Source organism: Mastacembelus armatus, chromosome 6 (assembly GCF_900324485.2).
Source record: "Mastacembelus armatus chromosome 6, fMasArm1.2, whole genome shotgun sequence".
Lineage (NCBI taxonomy): Eukaryota > Metazoa > Chordata > Actinopteri > Synbranchiformes > Mastacembelidae > Mastacembelus > Mastacembelus armatus.
In genome coordinates this window covers 4330857-4349784 of record NC_046638.1, presented here as the reverse complement: position 1 = coordinate 4349784, position 18928 = coordinate 4330857, and the positions used below count along the sequence as shown (strand labels likewise).

Below are 18928 nucleotides of genomic sequence, written 5' to 3'. Positions count from 1 at the left end.
GCTTAACAGCAGGGTGCTTCAGGACACAATCAAACAAATAAACAAAAAACACAGGTGCACTAGTGTCAAGACCTTTATTGTGTAACTGCAGTGATTCAGAGCAGGGGTTTGTTGCAAATCATACACAGAGTTGTCTATTAAAAAGAACAAAGCTTAGTTTTTGCTCCAACACAATTGACATTATGTTGTAATGTTAGCAGGTCATTTAAAATAAAGCCTCAGTTTATATTTCTTTTTAAAGCTGTTCTCATTTGGATGAGGGCTTAAACCAGCTGTGCAGTCCTATCATTGCACCATAGTCTCAGTACTCTGCAGATCTGCAATTGACAGTTTACAGAGTTTACAAATGTCTCATGATTCAATATGCAGCACTTGGCAGTTCAGAAACAGTGAAGCACAAGATGAGGCGCCTGTGTATTTAAACTGACCATCCCAGGAAGTGATTCACGTGGAGAAAGCAAGCTCTGTGTCTGAAAACTCTAAGGTGGAAGCGAAAGTGCTGTGTTTTCCCCTTGCTTCATATCGTTTAATGTTTCACCAGAACCAAAAGAGGACCTTGAAACAGCTTCCTCTTTTCCTAATTGGAGACTCATTTCCTTTTGGATTTGTGGGTGGGAGGGAGGAATCAAAACCAAGAACTGAGATCAGTGTCTGTTATCGAGAGAGTGGAAAAAGAGGGAAGAAGGAGACGTGAGTGGCTGCGCTTGTATTGTTATTGTGTCCACAATGGATTTGCTGAAACACAAGGTGTGGTACACAAAATAGGTGGAGCTGAGGCAAACAATACACACTTTTCCTCAGAAAACAAATCAAAATGTCAAACGGACGTTTCTCGGAAACTGTGCAACCACATAGCCATGCAAGCAACGAGTTTCCCTTTATGAAGCATCTCGTTTTCTTGCCACTGCATTAACAAAGTTAATGTAAGACCCAGTCCAACGCGTTGTCAAGATGTATAATGAGCTGCTGCTGAGTCAGAGGTCAGGGCTGACATCTTTTCCACCTCGGAGTTTGACTGAAGTGTTTACAAGCCTTTAAGCAGACCTTGTCAGAGCTCAGACATCTGGTTGGGGCTCATTCTTCTTATTTTTGCCCAGTGATCTCAGATTGTTTGATGACCCCTCCCCTTTCCCTTTCACGAACGTCTACTCTGCCTCAGGTTGGATTAAGGCCCAGACAACAATAGTACTAAACACGGTCTGTCAGCGAATGCTTTGGAGATAGTTCATTAAACATATCTTACCTATAAACTTTTAAGTGTCTCACTGTACCAGCCCATCTTATATCTGTGCACCAGTAACTCTGCATACTGCACCTCTCCCCCCATGTTCTGTAAAACATTTTATATCCAAGTTGGTTGGTAAAATTATTTTAAAACGAATTACTGTAAATTCTGTGAGCACTGTGTTTCACTGAGGTCAGTGGTTTGCTGTCAGTGTGTTGACCTTAGATCTCAGACCTATGTCTTTGCTCTTCCTTGGCCTTTCTGTGCTGCTGACTGTGGTGAACGTGTTGGTTCCTCTTCCCATCCCTTGAATGACACCACTACTCGACACACGTGTTGACATAGTTGGTCTCATGACTCGCTGTGACAGGAGTCAGGCCTAGTGCAGCTTATCTTCTTCATCTCTTGTTTCTTATCAAGACCATCATGAGCTTCCATGTGTGTACCTCCATTACACATTATACTACAGTGTTTGCATTTCCTTCCTGTATGGCACATTCTGTGCTTTGACAGATTTTACAGGCTGATTTTGTCTTTGGTCACTGAACCTTAAGTGTAGTACTAGTATCTCATCCAGTAACTACTGGTTTAAATGCACTAAAGACACATACAGCTGCACCGGGTAACATACAGTCATGTACAATATTAAATCTGCATGGTAGAATGCTTAAAATATAGATTAGAGTGTTAAGAGTAATAATGAATAATAAAAATAATTGACCTTGTTTTTAGCATAGATGTCCTGTCAGCAGTTTTCACATACATCGTTTTTTATAATAGTGGTCTATGTGAAAATGCTGTTTGGGCTACAGAGGACTGTTTTGATCGTTTCTGACAAAACAACGAGGCTGTACCCAGCTCTCTTTATCAATGCTTTCAGTGTTTATACCACTCTGCTGGTTTGACAAGCTGAAAAGATAAACTCCAACAATAGAGTTCTCTAGTAGTGACTATTGAGGCAATGCTTGTGCATTGGATACATTCAGTGTTGGCTTAATCTCTTTAGGGCAGTTGTTGTTCAAATGAAACAAATGAATACCAGTCATGGTCTTTTAGGGTTAAAACAATGATCAAAGAGAAAGGCAGTAAGTCTTGCAAAAGATATAAGAGCCACCATCAAATGCATCGTCCAAAATGAGGGTGCAAACATGCAGTGCAACGTGTCCAAATGCCATCTCTTGTTTGAAAGACATGATTCTGTGGCACCACTTGTCTTTGCCTGTTTCTGGCTGTGTGATAACCACTGTTATTGAAGTGCTGCAGGCCTCTACATCTCAAACCTATTTGGCTTCAAACGCAGTGACTGCAACGGCTGTTATATATTTTTATGCTCACACACACACACACACACACACACACACACACACACACACACACACTCAGGCATACGCACAAATGCATGCATTAGCTGCTGACCTGTTTAGCTCGTCTAGAGTAAAAGTCTGGTAGGTTGTTGACATGAAGCCAATGTGACAGTCTGCAGGGTGTTCAGAGTAAACAGTGACTTTACCTGACACACTGTGCTGTGTATTCATTCAGGCCTCACATGCTCAGATTTCACAAAAGATGTTCAGCAAACATCATGAAAGCCTCCACCACGACTAGCCAGACTTTGCATCTGCATCAAAAGTGTAATCCCTTGTTTTCCATTCAAAAACATGTGACATATTTGGCTCTTCCTGGTCCAGTGCTGTGAGAGCCATTATTAGGGCCAGCCGTGCTTTACTTTGATCTTTCCAAAACGCCACAGCCCGACTGTTCATTACAGTGCGGAAATTATGCATGAGGAGCTGTCAGTCCGCAAGCATTACTCAGCCTGAGCCCCTTTGGGCATGATTGGAAAGTAGCGGAAGACGGGAAAAAAGCAGTTTCAAATTAGGGGCTAAAACAGGATTGCATCCTTTGAGGTCATTTAATTGGTCCTGATGTTTTACATGTCAGGCCTCTTTATGAACTGTCATAACCAGGACAGCTTAGAGTGAGTAATGCATCATGAAATAAGCTTTTTGTGCTGTTTGTTCTGAAATGTTTGCATTTTTAATTTGATGGAAATTTCTCAAACGTATGTAAGCTCATTTAGCCTGATCTGCCTTGTCAACTTAACATTCAAAAGCTCTGCAGCTGAGACAAAAATCTGAGTTTGTCTGCGCATTGATTATTTGAAAATAAAATGTGAACATCTAATGCACAAAACAGAGAGGCTGATATTGATCATCATTCGTCAGACACAAATCCCAGCACACAACTGTGGACCAAGAGGAAAGGAGTGGAATCTGCAGAATCAATGAGGATGATGGAGCCATTAGCGACACTGTGACCTTGCTGAGGTTTGATGGGTTTTTCTAGCATTGTTTGGAAAGTAGGACTGTTGATGTTGGGTAACTGCAGTTGGTACAGACACAGATGACCGTGCGACTGTGGTTGGTCTGTTGACATTTCAGAAGCAGGTTTCCACGCTTATGTTGAAGCCCATTCGTCTTTAAGTGTGATTGTTGTTCCTGCCCGCCTTATTAAGGTCTACTCTTTCAGTTTCCACAGTTTTGTGGTGTCCAGTAGTACCTCAGCATTAACTCTTCTGGATAGTGTTCAGCTGACCGCACCTTGAGAGCCAGTGCTGTGGGCAGATCATCTCTTGTTCTGGTGCAGACGTTTTGAGCAAAGCGGCTTTAATGCAAATACACTTGGGTGTTTCTGTTGGCCCTGCTTAGGTTGTGGGAGAGAAACATAAGCAGAGCTTGTCCTCGGCTTAGGCTCAAATCCACTTTTATTCATCATGGCTACAGCAAGAGAAGGGCAAGAGTGGTTGGTGGAATTGATTTTAAAAACTTGCTAGACGTTTCAGATGTAGTTTTTTAAGATTCAGTTTGCAAAAGCAAATGTGCCACCCACCAGGTATATGTTTTTACAGCTCTACATCTCACACTTTTGGATTTTGTGGTCTTTAGCCACACAAGTTGGAATGGCAGTGTTGATCAGTCGACTGCGTTGGTTCAAACTTAAATATATCAGTTATATCTTGGTAACCACACTTTTATTCTTTTAAGATAGAGAGGTTTACATCTGTAGTTCAGAGTTAGATATTTGCCTTTATTTTTAACCCTTTACTAGTTTTACTAAAGTAGAACAGGACTTACACCATAATACACGTTTTTACCAGAAACAGACTCATGTTGTATGAGAGAAATGCACATAGAAGTAAATAGGAAGTCTGTCTGTCTCCTGATGGCCACATTCAGGCTGAGCCTCAGGCGGATTGCCTGCAGGACACACCCCACCACCCTGCAGGGAGGTCGACATTTTCTCTCTGCTCACAGGTTTGGATCAATAATGATTCGCTGCTCATCACTTAAAGTCATCTGTCTCCTGTGGGTTGGTTAGCTGCATCCTGAGAAAGAATAGAGAATAGAGCCAAATAAAACATGCTCTTTTCTTTGTGCAGTGTAGTTTACCAAAATTTATAGGCTGATATAAAAGTATATGATACACAAAAGTAGAACAGTCTTTATAGATAAGATTGATAGGTGGAATGACATTTTTGTTCGTATATGACTATTTTGTATTAGTAGGTATCAATTCATCAATTACAGAAAATGACAAATTTCACAAAAAAAGAAGGAGTTGCAGCTAATCATTATTTTCAGTATCAATGAATTTATTGATGTGTTTGTCGTTTAAATGGTGAAAAGCATGAGATCCATACATTGGAACCAGAAACAGGGAATATTTGGTATTTTTGCTTGACAAATTACAAAAACAATTTATTCATTTTCTGTGAAGCAATTTTACAAAAAACAAACCAGTTAATTTGGAGTTATAGACATTAGCCTTTTGTTCCATATTTTAGTTCATCATAAATACATTTTTGTTTTTGGTTTTAAGGGCCCACAAAGTTTATATTTTGAAGTTTTTGTTCAGTGTGACCAAATCAACAGTGGCATTTAGTGTCAATGAAGGTTTTTTTACTGTTATATATATATTGGTGATATCAATATATAATCAGTGCATCAGTGAACTTATCAAAAATATTTTCTCCAGCCCTTCCATGGTTCTTAGTCTGTTGGTCTGCAGCTGTTTAGAAGGACTTAAAAGAGAATGAACGCTGGAAAAGACAGATTTGTGAAAGAGAAAAACAATGATAGAAACCAGTCCCAGTGTCCTGGTAACCTCAAAGGAATAAGAGAAACAAACACTTATTTCCTTTATGATGTTGGATTGAAGACATTGTTCCAGTGATGTAACTTGCTTTACAGGAAACACAATAATATCGCACTCGAAGGATATCAGATACACATGGAATTAATTGATTTCAATCAGCCTGTAACCATGGCAACAGATGCTTGGTTGATGCCTGATTGCGGTGAGGATGGGTCGTTAATCAATACAGCTCCCTGCAGTGGTCTTTTTCTGACATTAATGCTCCATTACTCTGTGTGTGCGTGTGTGCGTGTGTGCGTGCGTGTGTGTGCGTGTGTGTTTGCATGCGTGCTGTGCCAGGAGGAGAATGGTGCAGGTCAAAGTGATGTCATCCCCCCATTGGGGAATGTATTCGTGCAGAGGATGGAGAAGTGGCTCTGCAGCATGTCTGTAATGCGCACACACACACACACACACACACACACACACTCACACTCACACACTGACCTTTTCAACGGACTGGTTTGTTTGTGAGCCCACATGTGTGTGTCATCTACATTAAAAGACATGAATATGATACATACGTGACCCAGCTGTAGTTTTACCATTCTTCTTCAACTCTCCTTTTCTTGCATCTTCTTCTTGCTTCCTCTCTTTGTCTTCTTCCTTTTTTCCTGTGTCTTTGTTTCTTCTCCTTGTTTGTCTCGTCTCATTTTCTCATTTCTCCTGGCGACCACAAACTGGGTCATACAAGGATAAAGGTGCACGATGGATAAGATCCAAGGAACAGAAGTGGCACAGCAGTGACTGGGAGAAGTTTTTAGTTGTGTAAATTTTACGTCATTATATTTTAAATATGTTTTCTCTTTTTTGAGCTGAAACAAAAGCTGCAGGAAAAACTCCACATTACTAAGTTTGTTTTTAGGATCTGTGTCACTGCAGAAATTGCAAGTAGCCTTTTTGCTTTTTCACATTTACACGTGCACATCTCAAAGTGCTGCACTGAATAACTCAGCAGTCTGTCAGTGTGTGCAGGTTTCTGGCAGATCTTTGTGTGTGTGTGGGCTCAGTTCCTGTGAGCTCTGCTGGCCCTCTGGAATTCAGGAATTCACACACACACAGCACATATATACACACACACACACACACACACACACACACACACACACACACACACACACACACACACACACAAGGCCTTTATTATTTAGCATTTTTCATTTTTGACCTTTAACCTTTCCAGTAAGGTTGCTTGAACACATTTTCTGTTTTCTAGTTTTCACACTTATATGTTGCAGTATAAGCGCAGAGTCAGTTTGATTTAAACAAAGTCGTCCGACCCTGGTTGGGGCTGTATTGTTAATTCATGAAAGGGGTGTCCTGCCATAGGTACCTATAAAAAAGGCTGTGATTTATAGTGAAGCATCAACCATTGATATCACCTGCAACATTACACGTGTCAGACTGTGCTGTGCTTTATATTCATCTACAGTATAACTTTGTTTACACTGTTGAATTTGCTTTGTGATACAGAAGGATGGTGAGGTTGACGCATAGATTTACAGAACTTGAATTCCATCCAGGTAACCTGTTAAGTTATTTTCTGTGTCTTGTCACTGAGGAAACTACTTCTGTGCAAGCACTGTATTTATGTCTCATTGCAGAGTGGCGGTCTCTATGGTGAGGAAGCAAGATGCAATGAATGGAGCTAACACACACTCTACTGGAGCACTTTTAAATTGATTGCTTATGTTGCTAAAGGGAACTTTAGTGGTGGACAGAAAGACATTATTTTCCACAGATAATATGTGAATCTGAAACAGTTTTGTCATACTACGAATAAGTGTCAGACCTTCAAAAGAAAGAATAAATCTAATGCAGCTTTATACAGCAGGTCTGAAAAGATTTTATGAGCCTGAGGCAGGAGTGAATTTCTGTCAAAATACTCTAGATAGGCCTGCTTATTTTATTTTGAAAATCCAACAATATCTACATGTTTGTTTGTTTTTTTTGTGTAACATAAAAATCTTATACACAGAGGCACATTAGACAAAACTCCAAGTGACAGTTGACTTGTAAATTATGAAATTACTATATATTACTAATTACTATATCCTGACTTTTATGTATCCAGCTGCAGCCAGTACACACACACATTTCTGATATTTGAATTCACGAGATGATGGTGAGGTGTGTGAACAAGGCGTGGTGTTCGTCTGTCTGAGCTCTTGCTTTGGGAGTGTATGCTTCAAAACCTACTGTACATCAGCAACATTACCGTCAGCCAGAAGAGACAAATGAGCCTCTGGAGAGTTAAACCTGCCTCTAATCCTCAAGTGATCTTCTCTGATGAGTGATCAGGGGTGGGAGTGAGTGTGTGTGTGTGGAGGTAAAAAAGATTTAGTGTGTGTTAGTCACAGTAATTTAACCATATCGTTTTTACTAATGCAACCATCCACAGTTTAATAAGTGCAGCACAGCCCTCAGTGTTACGATGAAGAAGAAAACAGACCTCCTGTGTTGAAAGATTTAAGGTTAAGTAAACTTGTGTGTGTTATGTCTGTGTGTGTGTGAGCAGTGTTGAGAAATGCTGAGGTTTGGTGTTAATTGCTGTTGTACTGGTGAGATCTGACAGAAGGAGAGGAGGGTGGGGGTGTTATGGTTTACCAGCCAGACACTGAAGACCTGCAAGACAAGTTGTGTTTCTCACCTACATTTAATATCTTGAATGTGTGCCTGTCTAATGTTTGCTACTGGCAGCTTAAAGACACCCTGTCTCCTCTAATGCATTTGTTTTAGATGCGCAGTAATTTACTTCATGCTTTCTGCACTGCTGCTGTAAAATATCAGCTTTTATTCCAGTTCTGTGCCAAAGAACAATCTGGAGATGTACTAGTTTGAAGGATGAGAAACATAACTCTTCACCTAAGTCCCCAAAAGAGAAGACTGCATTGGTTGTATGCAATCAGAGGAGAAGAGATGTTCATGAGTCACAGAATATAAGTCTAAAGTCTTTTTATTAAATCCTCCTTTCAACCAAAGATTTCCAGGAACCACAAAGCCACAGAAACTGAACTCGGGAGCAAAACAAGAGAACAAGAGTCCGTTTTGAACTATACTACAATCCCACATCTGAACATTTTAGTGGCAGCTAATGCTTTCTACTTTGTGAATGATGCTCCATACAAGTTGTAAAGCTCAGCACTGGTCAGCACGGCAAATTTTGCCCTTGTAGCCATTGCAAAATGCAACATCTAGACGTTTATTAATCAAGTTTAACGCAGTGAATTTTATTTCTTTCTTAGAATTTGCCTTGGTAGTCTCATAGTGCACCAGGTATGGGACTATCATAAGAACATCTTTAGCATTAAAATTGGGAATTAAAACAATCTCAATAGTAATTAAATAACAATGAAATAATAACAATAAACTGGTGAGTACTGCAATGGACTGGTGACCTGTCCAGGGTGTACCCCTGCCTCTCACCCAGAGAGAGCTGGGATAGGCTCCAGCAGATCCCTGTGACCCTAATTAGGAACAAGCGGGTATAGATGATGGATGGATGGATGAACATCCTTTTCTCCTGTGTGAGCCTCTTGCTCTTCTCTGTGTCCTTCTCTTCAAATATTAATGTATATTAGTTCTGTTTTCTAACATTAGCAGTTTCACCTGAGTGGCAGCTCTGAGTGATTGTAACCTGGGGCTGAACCTGTCCACCAGTCAGACGACTGGCCCGCTTCTATTAAGACGTCCTGGACTCTTTCAGTCTCTCTCCACATTAAAGCACAAGCCCATTTCTCTACCTCGTCAGCTCACAGCCTTATCTCAACACACTGTCAGCACTTCAGATTCAACCGTGTCAAAACAAGATGTAACAGACATTTAGCCTCCTTCACTTTTCCTCCTCTTTGTATTTCTCTTCATTCCACAACTTTCTCTTTCTTCTCATCTCAGCTCCTCCCTTCCTTGCTGCGCTTGACTTATTTCCAGCGTCATCCGTCATCATCAAAACTTAGTCAGCTATAGGTTTTGCAGTAAACGCTGAACATACAGTATTAAGGTCATGTCCATCCATTGTGCTCGGCATGTCTAATAGCCGTCCATTTCCTGCCTGAATGACTTCACTGCATGCAGCTGTTCAAGGAAATGCCAGGAAAGTTTTTCATCTCCCAAAACATTTTGGCGGCCAGCTTTGTAGCTCCACCACATGTGATGTGTCAGGACCTTAGCTGGTATGTAACCTGGACTCCTCACTCTGACCTTTGAACTCTGAGGGCCATCCATCAGTTCCTACCCCTCAGCGTCCAGAGACTTTAACATAACCATAACCAGCTTCTCCCGATGCGATCTGCTGTCCAGCTTGCTGGTTCATAAATTCTCAGCAGACAGGCTACTGAAAGCCAGCAAGGAGGTTAATTTTCTCCAAATGCCTCAGGAGATTTGCTTTCCAATTATTTTCTGTTCCTCTCCAGTGTGGTTGTAAGGGGCGTCCCAGTTTAACTTGGGGTCATAGCTTTCGAGAGAAAGTGCAGGAAAGGGAACAATTAAATTTGCAGTATATCCGTTTTTGGGAAAAAAATGCCATTACCCGAAGTAGGGATTTAGATTGTCCTGGTATCTTTTAAACTGGTAATCAGGCATTTCCTTTCATTTTCATTTCATAAGACACATTTCATGGTAACATCTGTGGTGTTTTGAATGGTATTTCCCATCCATTGTGCCCTGTATTTTATATTTTATGTTGAAAACATTTGAATTAGTGTGATCTTTTCTACATACATCTTCCTTTGTTTGTTACAAATGACAGCTGCAGTGGTTTTCTCCAGCTGCCAGAAATATATAAAGTCCCGTATTCCATATATTCTATTATTGTAGTGGATATACCTTGTTTTAAGTTTCCTGCTGATCCAGAAGTAACACACTAACTGCAAAATTAAAAATCAGTCTGCTTAACTTTACTGATCCAAACTTTGGAAGGAAGATTTGCAAATTATAATTTTTTGTTTCTGTGTCCTAAATTCAGACTTTTTCCTGACTTGTTAAACACTGGCTTAGAGTTGTATTTGAAAGTGCAAAGAATATGTACAATATTGTTCTTCAGGTATTTTTATACTGTCTGGTCCAGTTTGGAGACATACACGCAAGATAACGGTACTTCCTCACACTGTCAGCCAATGTTTGAGCAGTGACATGAGTACGTGTCGACGACAGTCATAAGTCACTATTTTCCAGCTTAATGACTCGCAGAGCTGCACTGACAGCTGTGCTCAGCCAGCTGCAGAGAAGGGATCAAAATGAACCAACTGGGGAGATGAATGATGGCCTGAGCAGCTGGATTCACTAACTGTATTTTTGAAAGAATGAAAAGTTTGTGTGTTAGTATTAGTATTGGTTTTAGTACTAAAGGAACATGTGCATTAGTGAGACTCACTGATGTGTTTTTAATAGTTTTAGGACAGGACAAAGGTCATATCATTAACTGTTAGCTTGGTGCTTTCATCCGATTTGTTGAAAACAAGAAAACATAGAATATCTTCAGACGTATCCAACTAGAAGTTGACTTTTGTTGATGATTCCATTATCCTAGTTTGTACGTCATGTTGTCTGACATTGTGTTAGTGGTTCTAATAGTACTGAAAGGCCTGACTGTGATGCACAACTGCGAAGACATTTTGCCGTTTTGATGTTTTAATAATCAAACAAAGCAGTGTCAACTTTGGGATTTAACCAGCTTAGCCTGGATATACAAAGAATAGTCACTTTATTTTCTTGGTTTGTTCATTAATCAGTCATATTTCAAACATTTCAAAGTGACACTGATTTGCCCAAGAAGGATCCTTCAGTATTTGTTTGTTTTCTTCACCCACAAATAATCAAAAAGAAACCACCAGGCAACACAAGAAGACCACAGATACTCTGCATTTTTGTTTCTGCATAATAAACCTCAACCTCCGACCTTTTACCCATTTGAACGTCTCATTAGTATCCGAGTGGCTGCATCAGTCCCACAGAGTTGTGTTTTGAATATTGCACACACTCTCTCTCATCTCTGCCTGTTCCTTAGCTCTGCCTTTTCTGCCTCTGCTCTGTCTTTCATCCCGCACAGTTTGCTTCTTTGTTCCATACAGACAGCCGGCTGTCTGTTCCCTTTCTCTGGCTCTGCGTGATGGTGGTGGGCTGCTGCACACTGCTGTAGGTGGCCAGGATGATTCCAGACAGCAGGAGGGAGAGGGGGGTCTGTCTGGGGCGCTCAGAGGACGACTGGCTGGCTGATCCTCTTCTTTCTCTGTCCAACACATGTATTTAGCCGAGAGAACCGTGAAAGTTGTGTTATCCAGAAAATAGGAGGGTGGAATTAGGTTTTGAGTGTTTTCATTCAAATATCAAATTTTGATTTGATTTGTGCAACTTGGCCCTTTTTTATTTAGCTTTTACTCTGTGGTTACCAATAAACAGCCATGTAAACAGTGTCTGAATTGAGATTTGACCTGGGAGAAATTTCAGGATATCATGTTATTTGTTTTGGCAATGAATATTCACAGCACGGTTAGAGACAGAAACCACATGAGAAAGATGAAGCCCAGGAAAAAAAAAAAGAAGACATGATGAGATACACAGGATCAGAAGAGAGACATCATTGAAAGGTCTTGTACAGCAGAGGGGCATGAGGACAAATGGCTGGGATCAGTTAATCCTTCACTGTGGTAGTCTTGGTTTTAGCCTACATTTAACTTCATTTCTTTTTGTTGTATTTTTTGTTTTGTTTTGTTTTTTGTTTTTTTTTTCATTTTGGCTTGCAGTAATACACAATTGGTCATCGTCTGGATGTGACACAAAACTGTCAGTCTTTTATATTTTCTGTTTTTAAAGCTGTTGTGGTACAACAGTGGAATATGTTTCAGTACCCAAATCACAATATTCCTGACAATGCAGTGGTGAAAGCTACAGTTTCCTAATTACACTCCTGTCACCAAAGAATTGTTATTGAATAGAAAACACTGTCAGTGATGCCAGAGACGAACAATGTGCAGCTGAATGAGATTCATTTGTAGGATTTGTGCAAATTGCAACTGTTTTGACATCCAACACTTAAAAAGAACTGTTTTGTGATTAAAAGTCCTAATAAGCTTGATGACTTATTTCCCCCAGTGAATCCCACCTACTTGAAATACACTTGTTGTTTGGTATGGAAGCTTTCACTGCTGCAAAAGTTGTCAGCATGTAGTATGTATATATATATGTATATATATATATATATATATATATAGACAGTATATGGCAGGAAAAATGTATGTACCTAATTTCTGTCCCATTATCATCAGCATATTTAACAATAATATACTGTCTTTACCATTTTTTTCCCACATGACATTTAAAGCTTTATAGTCTCTGTCACTAGAGTCAGTGTTGTATGTTTTAGAGAGCTGGAGAATGGAGTGCTGTGTCCACTATCAACAGGAAAGTGGTGAATTACACCATTGTGCGCTCATTACAGCCACTTTATGTGCAAGGTGGCAGCTGTTAATCTTGGCACATGGCTACAGCCCTTGGATTATCACAACACACACACAGCGAATGTGGCACTGATAAGCTGTGGCCAGTAGGCTTTAAATTCATGAAGCAGCTACTGTTCTTCATTGTTTTGAATACCTATCAGCTCTTGTCTTTATCTTTGACTCAGTCTCATGCTCCTCTTTTGTTGTGTTGTATAGTTCCCTTTACTGTCCAAAACAGAGAGCCCATTGAATCGGCCTACTCTGTCATGGGACAGATGAAATCGTCATGACTCTACTGACCCTGTTGTGACTCAGTGTAGTGGAAATGCCTGAGGCTGTGAGAACATGAAGAGCTCCCTCATTTCTTCTTCAAACCCTTATGTTATTTTGCCACCATTTTTAATTGTCCGTCTTTTTTCTCTCTTTTTCTCCCCATTACTCTGTCTCTATCTGTTTCTGTCTTCCTCTAGCTGGGATGTCCTGAGTCAGTCCTCTGGGCCCAGAGAACGGTGTGCTGATGGGACCTGCTGCGCCACCATGAGCTTACAAGATGGCGGCTGCAGCTATACCGGCAGCGCCAACATGGCCACCGCTAGTGGCAGCATGCGGCGGCGCCTGGAAGACCAGGAGTTCACTCTGCGTGTCTATCCAGGCGCCCTGGCTGAGGGCACCATCTACTGCCCCGTCACTGCCCGCAAGAACACCACAGCTGCTGAAGCCATCGAGTGCCTCATTGAACGGTTGCACCTGGAGCGTACCAAATGCTACGTCTTGGCTGAGGTGAAGGAGTTTGGTGGGGAGGAATGGATCCTGAACCCTGGCGACTGCCCTGTTCAGCGCATGATGTTGTGGCCACGAAGTGCCCTGGAGAATCGTAGCGGTCTGGGCAGTGGTGATGACTACCGCTTCCTCCTGCGGGAGAAGAACCTGGATGGATCTATTCATTATGGCGGGAGCCTACAGATGTGGCTGCGGGTGACTGAGGAGCGTCAGCGCATGGTGGAACGGGGTTTCCTCCCACAGCCTGCAGGAAGTGACCCTCCTTCGGACCTCTGTGCTCTCCCGGAGCTAACAGAACGTGCTCTTTTGGAAAGCCTTCGTGCACGTTTCCGCCAGGAGAAGATCTACACTTACATTGGGAGTATTCTTATTGTGATTAATCCCTTCCAGTTCCTGCCAATCTACAATCCAAAATATGTCAAATTGTATGACAACCACACCCTGGGGAAACTGGAGCCCCACATTTATGCTGTGGCAGATGTGGCGTATCATGCCATGTTACAGCGGCGGAAGAACCAGTGCATAGTCATTTCTGGTGAGAGTGGATCTGGGAAGACCCAGAGCACCAACTTCCTCATTCATCATCTGACTGCGCTGAGCCAGAAGGGGTTCGCCAGTGGGGTGGAGCAGATCATTCTGGGGGCAGGACCAGTTCTAGAGGTAAGGAACAGTAATGAACCAATTGTACAAATGCTTCAAATAACATTTTTCATGTAAGTTTTGTCAGCAGGACCAGAATGACAGAATGACAGGATTATTTCTAGGTGACCGGATTGTGCCTCCAGGTCTGTGGTGAATGTTTGAAGCCAGTTAATGAGAATGTAATTAAGTTGTAGAGTGAAATGTGAAGCTGTAGAACCTGTTGTTGTCTTCTGACTATAAGACCACATCAGTTGAATGTGATAGCCCTATTCTATTGCAAGAACCCACAGATTTTTTAGGAACTCAGGAACTTTTCCCTGTGGTTTCTTCAGGGGAACCTGGAGTCTATAAATTTAGTTCCTCTCCCTTTAAAAGGCAAACAGGAATGTGAAAAGAGAACCTTTGAGTTCTTGAGTTTAGTTATTGGTAGAAAAGAGCCAAAAGCTAACCCAATACCAAACCAGCGTTTAGTCTGAGATGACTACGACTAGTCATTTCACTGAAAAATCCCTACAAATGAATGAGTCTAAATGGACGATCTTGAGACCAAGATGCAGCCACAGCACTACAGCAATTTGATTTATTGTTGAGTAATTCAACTATAACTGTCCTTTGTTTAGTGAAAAGTTTTCTACTAAACTAACTTGGTATTATTGTAGCAGCTGGCTCAAGGTATGCTAACTACGATTCATACGTTGAGAATTTAACGCTCTGGTTGAAGAAAAGTAGTGACAGAAGCCTGATGAAATCTGAAGTCAGCATTGGTCTGGAATGTCGGTTTATGAGGCGAGGCATGATATGGATTAAAGAAATTCCTCAACATGTAGGGAAACCTATATTTAACCCTAGCTTTACTACATAAGACTTATCTATATTATGTGACCCAGAAATGGAGTTTTTGTAGTGCCCACTTTGCATTGACAGGGAAAAATCCTAATGGAATGTTGCCTAATCCACCCAGGATTATAAATCAATAATGGATTATGGATTATGGAATTTCATTGGGAATTTGTGTTTTGGGAAGCTCTATTCAAGACCAATATGTCCTCTTCAGTCCTATAACAGTTATTATTTTCTGGCGGTCATTTCTTTCTGCAGCTCGCGGCTTTCTGTCAGCTTGTATAGGAGTGTCATGTTGACACTGTGTGTGGCCCATGTGGAGGTGTGTACAGTAAAGTGAGGTTTTTGTATGATCTGTTGGATATCTGGAAATCATGAATCATCTTTTAGGCCTTCTCCAGGGAAGTAACGTGTAACTGCTTATGTGTTTCTCCTTTTTTTTTTTTCTGTACTAGAGAAAGTTTGTCTCACCTCAGAAAAAACAGTTTTATTTAAAATCACCAGCACTGTACAAAACCAGACATACTACTGTATGAAAGAAGGTATGTCTTGCATGTTGAAACTGACTGCCACTTCGGCTGTGTAGCTTTACCACATAGTTGTGGGTGAACCTGAATATCACATGCACAGTTGCACTTCTCTGCAGCTGATGGTCTGACACTGGTGACTGTGACCTGTCACAGCTCAGATGTCAGAGGCAACAATGGACTGAAAGGCTTTTCCTGATAATACCACAGATAGAGGAACGTTACTCTCTGAGGAACTACACACCGTTCAGTGGCATGTACGTGGGGACATGACTGTGTCCCACATGCAGTAATCGCTTCCCTATCGATCATTGTCTGAGTGAGGTATCAGAAACAAGGTGAACAGTTTAAATGTTAAAGAGACAAACAAGCAAACGGAAATGCAATCTAACACATCATATATTTGAATTCTGGTTTTCAGTTTGTTGTTTGTTTTTCTCTTTTTTGTTTTTCTAATTTGCCAAATGTGTGGAGCATAACATCATGAGGACAGTACAAAAGGAAGAACTGATTTAGATTTTTGCTTGATTATGTTAAAATGTGATTTGCATTTATGACATTTTGTACTTTGTAGCTGTTTTAAGTCTCTAAGAAATAGTTTGACATTAAGAGTTTTAAAGAGATGGGAAAAGATTTCTCTTGGAAATGTAATGGCATTCTTCTAGCTAGTCAATTATTGTTTCAATTCCAAAAAATCTTTAGTAAAGCATTTTGTCCAAGATTAAACAGAGATAATGTTGTACCCAGGCTGCAGACACTACCATCAAACATTAAATTGAGCAACGCAGTTTTGTCAGAAATTGCTTCAGGGACCTAAAATTCCAGTAGTGCTAATGGTGAACTTCACTTTCATAATACAGTATGCTGATTTAAAGCATCACCACAGATATGCAGTGTTGCAGGAAGTAAAGTTAATTCAACTGTCAGGAAGTACAGTTGACTCCATTAAACTGTATTGACCATCTCATAGCTCTCACTCATAAACACATAAACATATGCTTTCCTGTGTGTGGCAGGTTTTGTAACTCTGCCCAACAGCTGAACATGACGTCCACATTCATGCAGTCTGGCTGTGAAAAACAGCTGGAGTTACAGGCTGCTGTGAACGTCCCGGGAAACTAAATGTTTTTTTTTGAGAAGCAGCTCAGAGGTTTATCGCCAGCCAGGGCACAAAAGCTGCTGAGCTGAACCAGCCGAATTCTTTGGTTTCCACGAGTTATTATGCCAATTACGGAATCGTTTGCTATGGTCAGATGTTGCTGCTGCTGCTGCTGCATTCAAACTTTGTGAAAGCTTGAATGTTTGCCTAAGGGAGAGTCAGGCTGAGAGTATGTGGTCAGCAAGGCTTATTAGATGGATTCCAAAAACATGCATGTATTGAAGAATATTCTGGTCATTGTGCTGACCCCTCAGTAGCTTTAACTCCACTCTGTCTCCTTGTATAAAGATAAATGCCTCAGATACAATATGATTTGTCTGTTTGGAGATATCTTACTTCATGTTTGAAAGTTGAAAGTTACTTGTGAAGTGTCACCTTTATGAAGGTTATAGGGTTCTGTCTTTATTGACGCTTTGTCACAGAGATGTTGATTCATCTGCACAGTCTTTTTAGAAGCTACACTTTATGCTGATGTTGAAATGAGTAGTGATATACTGACAGGTGTTTCTATTATTTTCTATTATTTAGTTATTATTCAATCAATGTATTATTGCAAACTGAATATGTTTTTTAACCATTGCTAAGACAAATGAAGGAACTGAAGGACAGAAGTTTGTTAAATTTGTTATTATGTTAATGTTAATGGCATTTATTCCTTTATTTTTTGACTTTTTCACTATAAGATAAGAAGTTGAGAATATCATCTGCAAAAAAAGACAAGCAGGAGAGAAACAATGAAGTGTGATAAAATATAAAAGCGCAATTGTAAATGCAAGTAGATACTTTGCACATTTCTGTAAACCAGGACAGTTGATGTTGCACATTATAGTTAAACTGTATTTGTGTTGACCTGAGAACAGATCTGAAACAAGCAGAAGACATCCAGACTTTGACATTGTACCAGCATCAGAAAGAAGATCTGGAAAAAAAGGAAAACATTTCTCAGGATGAACTATGTCTCACTGGCAAGAGACATGGTGGTTGGGCCTCGATTTGAGAACATTTGTTTAAGAGCCTGTAGACTCCGATAAGTCATTCTTTTTGGATTCACTTAAGAAGCTTACTGCCAACTGGATGAATGCAGGGAGGGAGAGGAACCTGCAGGCGAGTGAAATATTATTTTATAAACCTTCTAAATATTTTAAATCAGTTATTTTAAATCTTATGCCTTCCTCTTTAGAGCCACAAAATTTAAATTTGAATTAAAAAGCACCACTGTGTGTTCTCTGAGGCATTAAAACCAGGATAGTTTTCTTCAATTTTTTCCCCCTCCATATTAACTCTGAAAGGTGGAATCTTCTTTCTGCTCAGGGGAAATAAGCTTTCAGTGAGTGTGAAGGCAGAAATGAATTGTGAGTCCTTCATAAAGCCCGAATCTGTTGCTGGGATGCAGAGGTTTCTTTCCACTTCTTGACTTCCGCATCTCTCTCCCTCTTCTGTTTGTCCTTCTGTGCTGGGTCCAGCTGAGTGGCATGGCCATCAGCCCTGTGCTTCACATCCTCTTACCATGAAGTACAAGGTCAAAAGCCTTGCAGACGAAGGATATTTCACTTGTCTGTTGAGCTAGTGTGAAAGACTCTCACTTCTGGATGTAGAATTGAGCAAATGTGTTCATGTATACAGTATAACACAGAAACCCAGAAAATATCACTGACAAAAACTAAAGCTTCTATTCAAAACACACTGAACAACTATTTCAGTTGTGTTAGGTTTGATCATTTCATGTTCTCATGATCTGACCTTTGACTTCTTTTGGTTCATCCTTTAATTAACAAATAATGCAACATTTGATCCTTACTGGCAAACAAACCCTTAATTTATGCTTTTAGTTTGTTTTTTTTAAAAGATCTTTTCTACTACTGGACCTTTTGGCCTCAGTTTGTGATTTGTACTTGGTTTTATTTTCTGTGAATACATGGATTTGTATGCCGTTTGCACTGTCTGACTACTGTCCATACTTCACTAACATGCTTAGCAGCTTCCAGCAGTAAAGTTATTTTATTTCAGATTCAGCTTAGTGGCTATTTTTATCAGCAGGGAGGAGTTTGCACATTTCAGTAACATATCTGTCTCCCAAAATTTTGTAACTTAATTATTTATTCCAGTCAAACTGTCATCTAAAACT

At 40.4% G+C, this 18928-nt stretch overlaps 1 protein-coding gene across 14 annotated transcripts in view; it reads left to right on the top strand.

The window, feature by feature from the left end:
* Window positions 1-18928, top strand: part of LOC113132512 (unconventional myosin-IXAa-like) — a 118927-nt gene that overhangs the window by 16056 nt on the left and 83943 nt on the right. For 13 of the 14 annotated variants that reach the window (XM_026310647.1, XM_026310644.1, XM_026310642.1 and 10 more), the window contains exon 2: window positions 13326-14295. In XM_026310647.1, coding sequence (XP_026166432.1) covers window positions 13393-14295 — 903 coding nt within the window. In that variant the 5' untranslated portion in view covers window positions 13326-13392. Of the gene's footprint in view, window positions 1-13324; window positions 14296-18928 lie in introns of all 14 variants that reach the window. The other variant, XM_026310638.1, reaches the window with a different exon arrangement.